Source organism: Trachemys scripta, chromosome 8 (genome assembly GCF_013100865.1).
Source record: "Trachemys scripta elegans isolate TJP31775 chromosome 8, CAS_Tse_1.0, whole genome shotgun sequence".
Lineage (NCBI taxonomy): Eukaryota > Metazoa > Chordata > Testudines > Emydidae > Trachemys > Trachemys scripta.
In genome coordinates, this window is record NC_048305.1 from 54,436,642 (window position 1) to 54,444,895 (window position 8,254).

The window sequence follows — 8,254 nt, forward strand, 5'->3', positions numbered from 1 at the left end:
TGACAATAGTGCAGAGCCATGCAAGCTCCATGAGTCTGTGTGAGATGGCAGACAGTGAGGTGGGCCAGGCATGTTTGTGGGTTTAGAAAAAAAAAGTAAACATTATGTATACGTTTATGTATGGGATACATATGAAATTAGTGGATAGTTAACAATGCATTATAAGAAGTTGGATCCCATGGTCACAACCACCCCGTCTGACCTGTTTGGTACCCAGCATACACTGCCAAAACAAAGCTTCCCAAAATACAGTGGGATATCTATTCATGGTGCACCTCACTCTGAATCTATACAAGTGCTTCTGGTGAGTACCCTGACTGCTGAGACAAGGAGTCCAGGAGGCATGCACACAAGTGACATAATAACCGTAAAAACAACAAGGAGTCTGATGGCACCTTAGAGACTAACAGATAAGGTGCCACCGGACTCCTTGTTGTTTTTGTGGATACAACTAACACGGCTACCCCCTGATACTTGACATAGTAACTGTAGTGACTCTATGCTGACATAACTTGAGTTAACCAACACTTAAAGTGTAGATATGGCCTTAGGTCTATTAAATGTTTGGGAGCGGTAACAGGAACAGTATGAGGGTAGACTAAGATTCATTCGGGTGTTTAGGCTCAAGGCATTGGAACTGGCCTTACTGCACCCTACAGGCTCAGGAACAAAGAGGCACATAAAAAAAGATATAATTTATTTATTAAAATTTCTTGACTTGAGGGTGTATAACTCATGATTTTAGAATTCTTGTGGTTGTAAAGGTATCTTGGGGTTGTAGGTGTGTGTTCATTATATTTTGAAAGGCAAAACTATGAATGGGTTGAACAAAGAATTAGATCAGTCCCTCAGGATAAGCACATTGGCTGTTAGCCAAGATAATCAGGGATGCAGGCCCATGCTCTGCATGTCCCTAAACTGTCCCTTCACTGCCAGATGCTGGGAGTGGACAATGGGATGGTTCACTGAATCATTGCCTGGTCTGATCATTCCCTTAGAAGCACCTGGCATTGGCCACTGTCACAAGACAGGATACTAGATTAGGCAGACTATTGGTCTGACCCATGATGGCAGTTCTAATTTTCTGCAAAAATTACAATAGATTTTTTTCCAGGGAGAAAGACATTAAGCTCAGTAAGGGGGAGGAATAGCTCAGTGGTATGAGCATTAGCCTGCTAAACTCAGGGTTGTGAGTGCAGTCCTTGAGAGGGCCACTTAGGGATCTGGGGCAAAATCAGTACTTGGTTCTGCTAGTGAAGGCAGGAGGCTGGACTTGATGACTTTTCAGGGTCCCTTGCAGTTCTATGAGATAGGTATATCTCCATATATTTAGGGGGTTGGACTAGATGATCTCCTGAGGTCCCTTCCAACCCTGATATTCTATGATCTCTCTGCCTGAATCCATTCTCAACATTATAGGAGATAGTATACTGCCTTTACTTAATATTTCAGAATCAAGTTGTATACAACAGCATGCACAAAAACACTAAGGGCTAGACTAAGAGGCAAAATAACAGTTGCAAAAATGCAATCCCCATTGGTGGATTGACTCAAAACAAAGTTTTGACACTAGTCCAGAAATTCAGTCAGCTCTAAAATGAAAAGAAAAAATTAAATTTAAAAATTCAGGGAATTCAGGGAATCCCAGCAGCAGATAAGACAACTTGGGAAACTGCTCGGAGACTCTATGCAATCAGATACACTGATAAGGGATTCTTTGTTTCTGAGGGGATATGTGTAAAATGTTTCACTGAATTAAATCTCAGGGATTATCTACACTGGCAAGTTAAAGCGCTCTAACTGGCTGGCTCGGGGATGTGAAAAATCACACACACACCCCCCGAGTGCAGCAAGTTTGAGCGCTTTAAAGCGCTAGTGTGGACAGGCTCGGCTCCCAGTGCTTGGAGCTAATCTCCTCGTCGAGGTGGATTACCAGGAGCACTGGCATCCATGACAGCTCTTTGAACTTTGTAGTGTAGACATATCAGTAGGTTAGATCAGACAAAGAGGAGCTGCATTGACTAGGCATTGGGATGCCTGTGCCTTTAAGAACCCAGCCCTGGGAAGCCGATGCTGAGAGGTGCTGTCTGTGCGAGGGGAAATAAAAAAGCCCCTTTGTCCCCCACCATTTTTGCAAACACTGGTGTCTCAGTCCCAGTGGGGTAGTTACCGCCGGTGCTCTGCCTGTGCTGGGTTTTGCCCTCTGTCACCCTCTGCCAGTGCTTCACTCCTGGTTTTAACTCCGCCTACTCCCCCCATTCCTGATTTTGCCCTTTAGCCCCTCTCCTACTGCTGCCTCCAGCTGCTTGACCCCCCTGACCACTCAACTTCCGCCCCCTGCTCAGAACCTGGCCACCTCCCTGCTCTGATTCGCCCCCTTTGCTCCTTTTTAACCCCTGTAAATAGCAGTCAGCAGATTTTTTTACGGCTAATAAGGGCAGGGTGAAGGGCAGTGGCGTCAGCAGATGTACTGAGCATGCGCAGTTCGTGTGACCATACACAAATAAATATGCCTTTTTTTAACCCCTGTAAATAGCAGTCAGCAGATTTTTTACGGCTAATAAGGGCAAGGTGAGGGGCAGTGGCGTCAGCAGATGTACTGAGCATGCTCAGTACACCATAAGTAGCACATGCCTATGGAGAGCAATTCAATACACTACACCGGCCCTGATCAGTGCTGGGCAGCTGCCGAGCTGTGATTGTCCTTCTTTCTTCCCCTTCCTCTCCCGAGCGCCAACATTTCTCCGGCTCCCTAACCACAACCGAAAACTATCACCACCACCACCACCAGCAAAACAGGTAACCACCCCCTTGCTCGTTCGCTTGTCCAGGAGGGCAGCGCCCATCCGCCCGTGGTGGTGGTGGGGTTGTGAACTCTGGCAGGACGGTGACTGTTCTCACAAGAGTATAATGCTCCCCCCCCCCGCCCCGACTAGGACTTTGGCCACGACCATAATACTTAACAAGGGTGACAAGGAACCAGGTCTGCAATGGGCAGTGGGGGGCCCGGCGGGGCTTTAACGCCGCAGCCCTGGGCACGGAGCACCCCCATCCGGAGAAGAGCAGTTTGATCGGGGAGCAAATCCTGCGGCTGGGGTCCTGGGGATGATGAGTGCCGGCTTAGGGCAGGGCTTCAGCTGCTGTTAGTGAGCATGTGCGCCCCCTCCAGGCATGCTCAGCAATAAAAAGGAAGCCACAGCGGCTCGAGGGAGCAGAGTCACATCAGATCAGTCTCGCTGCCGAGGTCCAGGGGAGGCAGCGCGGTGTGCTGGCCACAGGGGCTCACTCTGCAGGTGAGGACAGACTGACACAGGCCGGGTGGGCAGGACAGCAGACTCATTGCAGTGGGGGGCAGGCTCTGCAGAGTTGCGGAGAAACTCAGATTCTTAAAGGGGGGGCAGACTGGCTGAGTCTTGGAAAGGGGGAGACAGACAGACCGGCTTTCTGAGAGTGACTGAGGGGGTGGTGTGTGGAGCTCACAGGGGGGGACTGAGTTTCTGAGCAGCATGGTTGTAGCAGATTTTGTCCCCTTTCCCCATCCCCTGTAAAGCTCATGTGATGCTGTTATCTCTGGGCTGGAGCTGTTCACCCAATGTGCAAATCAGCATGCTCTCAAGAGAGCCTGTGCTGTTTCAATTATTTCCATACTATGTGTACTCAGGGCAAAACCTGTTAGAAAGTAGCTTTGCATTAACAGGACTCACAATCCACTGTGGGTGAGTAGGGGTGCCAATGCCATCTGCTTCTGTTGAATCGAATCTTTAATTTATAGAAGAATTTAGTTTCTAGCCCTTATGATTATGAAGACAACCTCCCAAAGCTGAGCCAAGAGTAACCATTACAGTGTTGCAGTCTTATGTCCTCAGATATGCCACTCCAGGGAGAGGGATAGCTCAGTGGTTTGAGCATTGGTCTGCTTAAACCAGGGGTCTCAAACTCAAATGACCATGAGGGCTGCATTACTGACACCTCTCCCCCCGTGCTGCCCTCAGCCCCACCTCCACTCCACCCCTTCCATGAGGCCCTGCCCCTGCCCCGCTTCTTCCCACCTCTTCCCTGCCCCCATTCCAACCCCTTCCCTGAAATCCCCACCCCACTTCTGCCCCCAGGGGGGGCAGGAGGGGTGTGGTGGGGGCTAAGGGCAGGGAGTTGGCGTGTGGGGTGCAGGAGGGGGTGAGGGGTACAGCAAGGGGTCCGGGTGCAGGGTGAGGCGGGGGATTAGGGCAGTGGGTTGGAGTGCAAGAGGAGTGTGGGATGGGGCAGGGGGTTTGGCTGCAGGAGGAGTTTGGGGGGCAGGATCTGGCCTGGCGCGTCTGCCCTGCCCCTGCAAGAGGCTGGAACATGGGGAAGGAGGAGCGGAGGGGCTGTGTGGCTGTTGCTTGAGGCACCGCCTCCAGCAGCTCCCATTGGCCGCAGTTCCCTATTCCTGGCCAATTGAAGCTGCTGGGAGCGCTGCCTGAAGCAACAGCCACACACAGCCCCTCCACCCCCCCTTCTAGCCTCTTCCCGGAGCTGCGCAGGGCAGGCCAGACAAGCAGGGACCATGACCTGCTCCCAGTGCACGTCTGGCCAGAGCTGCGCTGGTAGACACTGGAGGAGGGCTCGCGGGCAGCAGAAAATCACCCTGAGGGCTGCATGTTTGAGACCCCTGGCTTAAACCCAGGGTTCTGAGTTTAATCCTTGAGTGGCCATTTAGGGAACTGGGGTAAAAATCTGTCTGGGGATTGGCCCTGCTTTGAGCAGGGGGTTGGACTAGATGACCTCCTGAGGTCCCTCCCAACCCTGCTTCTATGAATACTGCTCAGAAATGTAACTGGGACAAACTGGATAAGTTTTGTTCTGATACTGTAGACGAAGTTGGAAACAGCAGCAGAGAAAGTCATGGAGGAGAAGGCACCATAAGGCTGCTATGCTACCTCTTTCCCACAGTAGAGACTTCCCTGTCCAGCAGGAGAAGAATTCTCCTTTTCCCATCCTTTCCAAGAGGAGAGAGAGGCTGAGGGTGGGGCTGGGGCCATGTTTGGAATAATAGTAATGAGTGGTGGGTAAATTTTGTAAAGAGAAGTAGAATTGACCAGGCTCAGAAGTGACTTTTCAATCACTTGATTCAGGGCCACCCAGAAGGGGGGGCAAGTGGGGCAATAGGCCCCAGGCCCTGCAGGGCCCCCACAAGTATGTCGGAGGCTCCCCCCACCTCCGTCATCCCACATTCCCCGGCGTCTCAGCTGGTAAGGCTGCGAGCTGTGGGTGGGAATTCAGGCCCTCCTGGAGACATCACGCTGCTGCAGCACTGTCCGGGGCCGCTCCTGGACGTGGTGGGCTGAGGCTCCGGGAGAGGGGGTAAGCGGCATGGTAAGGAGCCAGGGCCGGGCACCCCCCTGACCCCATCCGCCACAGCCCTGACCCCCCAGCTTTGAGCCCAGCCCCTCTGAGCCAGGTACCTCCCTGACCCCATCCCCCCACAGCCCTGACCCCCAACTCTGAGCCCAGCCCCTCTGATCCGGCTACCCTCCTGACCCCAGCTCCCCACAACCCTGAGCCAGCCCTTGTGAGCCAGGTACCCCCCCGACCCAATTACCTCCCAAGCCTTGACCCCCCAGCTCCGAGCCCAGCCCCTGTGCGCCAGGCACCCTCCTGACCCCAGCTGCCCACAGCCCTGAGTCCAGCCCCTGTGAGCCGGGCACCCTCCAACCCAGAGCCCAGCTCCCCAACCAGCCCTGGGCAACAGCAGCACCACCCCCAGGCAGCGACAGTCCGTTGGCACCAACCATCACCCAGCAACAGCCCATTATGTAATTGCAAATGTATACATACCATTAAAGTATTTAATGTTTTTAAATGTATTTAGTGTATTTTCAAATTATTACAAATTAATTTTTGAATGTATTTCACTGGTTATTTTTTACATTTCCAAATACATGTTACTATAGTATTGCAACTGTTTTTATGGAAGGGGTCCCCGAAATTGCTTTGCCCCAGGCTCCCTGAATCCTCTGGGCAGCCCTGACTTGATTTCCCACTTTCTCCAACCCAAGTAGACGCTATAGAGCTCTTCAGGGATTATGTCCATATGAAATGTTAAATTTGGTGGCTTAGCTCCCTTGATAAAAATGTGCTTATATTTTTTCCCCTTTATATTGTTTGACATGCATTTTTTCCACTCCATCCCCAGACCTCAAAAATGGTGTTAGAGATTTTGCTTCCAGAAATTCTCTCTTCAAACAGAGACCCAGACATAAGTACTGTCTGGCCCAAAGGTGAATGTTTTAGGAAGTGATGCACATGTGAAAACAGGAGATTCAAAGAGAAACTGCCTATGAACTAGACCTGTACCAGGTGCTACCAATCTTATGCTCAGACCTTGCCTGCTACAGTAACCCCATCTGCACAGATCTGCAGAAAACTGCACAGTCGTCTTTTCTCAAAAGAAACTTACAAAGTCCACCTGTTCCAGGCTTTGCCTGTAGAGCTTTGTCATTAACAGAATTTACTCAAAATATATATTTTGCTTGTCTTTCTGACTTCTCCCAACAGCTCAATGGCATCCCCAAAGAGATTGCAGGGTCTCACAGCAGCTACAATCACTCCAATGACTCCAGATGGGTAAATATTACCTCTCCCCACCAAAAGGGTTGCTGTCAATGACAATTAATGTATTGTGAACTTTTCCCCAGAACCTTACATTTTCCTACTTGCTTTTCTGCAACTACTTTTTTTTTTTTAAGTTAACTTTCTAACCGTGTTCAACATCCCAAGAAGATAAAGGTTTGTGAAGGCTTTTGTTTGACTGACTAATCCCCTTCCTTACAGTCCTGCAGTACTAGGAGCAGAGGTTAATTTTGTGGTGGGCAGCTTACTCAGAGTCTAGACTGGCTCTCGGAAGAAAAGAAAAAAAAAAAACATCAGGTTGGTTACACTGTAAAAATGGAGCTGCTCAACCTTACCTGACTTTGATAAGTGCTTTGAGATCCAGGTTTGTACAGTGTTATGTCGGTATTTACACCACTCCTTTTGACTTGTAAACTGAGAAGATTTCATCTGGAGTTATTGAGAGGCCATAAATATGGAATCCAACCCTGATTATTCTTATCACAAGCAAAATGAAGACTGTCCCTTTCTCTCTTTATCCAACCAAAGAGAAAGGGCAAAGTAACATCCACCAGATGCCATTAACAGCCTGTATCCTGTAACTATGAAGGATGGTTTGCTTAGCTATTTCTTACAGTAGTAGAGTGTATTTATACAAATAACTTCTTTTTTTTTTTTTAGTGCCCAGAAGTTATTCATAGTGCTTCCCTTCTCAAAAGTGCTTAGTTTAATTACCAAAAAAGACACAGTGGATTACAGCAACAAACAATTGGTCAGGAGGCAGTGGGGGAATTAAAAGAGAGAGGCATGAAAGTTAGAACTGCACATCTAAATGATCCTGTGACCTCTTTTGGCCTATAAATAAATATCCATATGTGTACATACACACTTCTTTAAAATGGATTTTTAAAAATTGTTTTATAATCCCACACCTCTTTAAATTGGGGTTAAGGTTGCTGAAATGAACACCCAAACTGTGGCCTTGAGGGCACATGGGAACAGGGAGTGTGGGTGGCTTCAGTCTCTTCTCAGGGGACATGGGAGCAGTTAGCAGAGAAGCATCAGGTGACTGTAGACCTGCTCATTATGGTGAGAGCCCAGACCATGCATTCAAGTGGTAAATTGAGTGGGAGGGGGAGGGTAGGCAAGGTTTCAAAGTGTATGCGTGTGTTGGGGAAGTGTAACTGGGTGGCTTGATCTTAAGGGCTGGATGGGCCTACAGCTAGTCACCCCAGATCATGAAGGAGTCACACCTAGGTTGAATCAGGGAAGCAGGATGCAGAGAATGGCTGCAGCACAATATTCTCTGATCTCACACACCTCCCTATCTCCCCCACTCTCACTGGTGTAAAGTGATCTTCATGTAAGGGAGAATCAGGCCCCATCTGCCACTCTGACATTGGCTTACTACCCACATAGTCAGAATAACTAAAAGGTTCTAGTGGTGACTAATTTAAAATCTGAACCTGATAGAGATGCTGTGATTACACATGCTGTCTCCCGCCAGTTTAAGGACAGCTAGACCGTTAGCATTTTGAGTCACACTCCTATGTCCAAAGGGGAAGTGTATGGCTGATCAACAACACTACATATTTCATCTTGTTTGGGAACGCTGCATTTCCCCCCCCCCCCCCCCCCCCCCCCCCCCCCCCCCCCCCCCCCCCCC

At 49.5% G+C, this 8,254-nt stretch overlaps 1 protein-coding gene across 2 annotated transcripts in view; it reads left to right on the forward strand.

Annotated features, from left to right (window-relative positions):
- Positions 1 to 2,626: 2,626 nt before the first annotated feature.
- Positions 2,627 to 8,254, forward strand: part of NPL (N-acetylneuraminate pyruvate lyase) — a 26,651-nt gene continuing 21,023 nt past the window's right edge. Inside the window, exons 1-2 of one of the 2 annotated variants that reach the window (XM_034779417.1) lie at positions 2,627 to 2,799; positions 6,535 to 6,603. In XM_034779417.1, the coding sequence (XP_034635308.1) occupies positions 6,539 to 6,603 (65 nt within the window). In that variant the 5' untranslated portion in view covers positions 2,627 to 2,799; positions 6,535 to 6,538. Of the gene's footprint in view, positions 2,800 to 3,083; positions 3,294 to 6,534; positions 6,604 to 8,254 lie in introns of those variants that run through there. The other variant, XM_034779416.1, reaches the window with a different exon arrangement.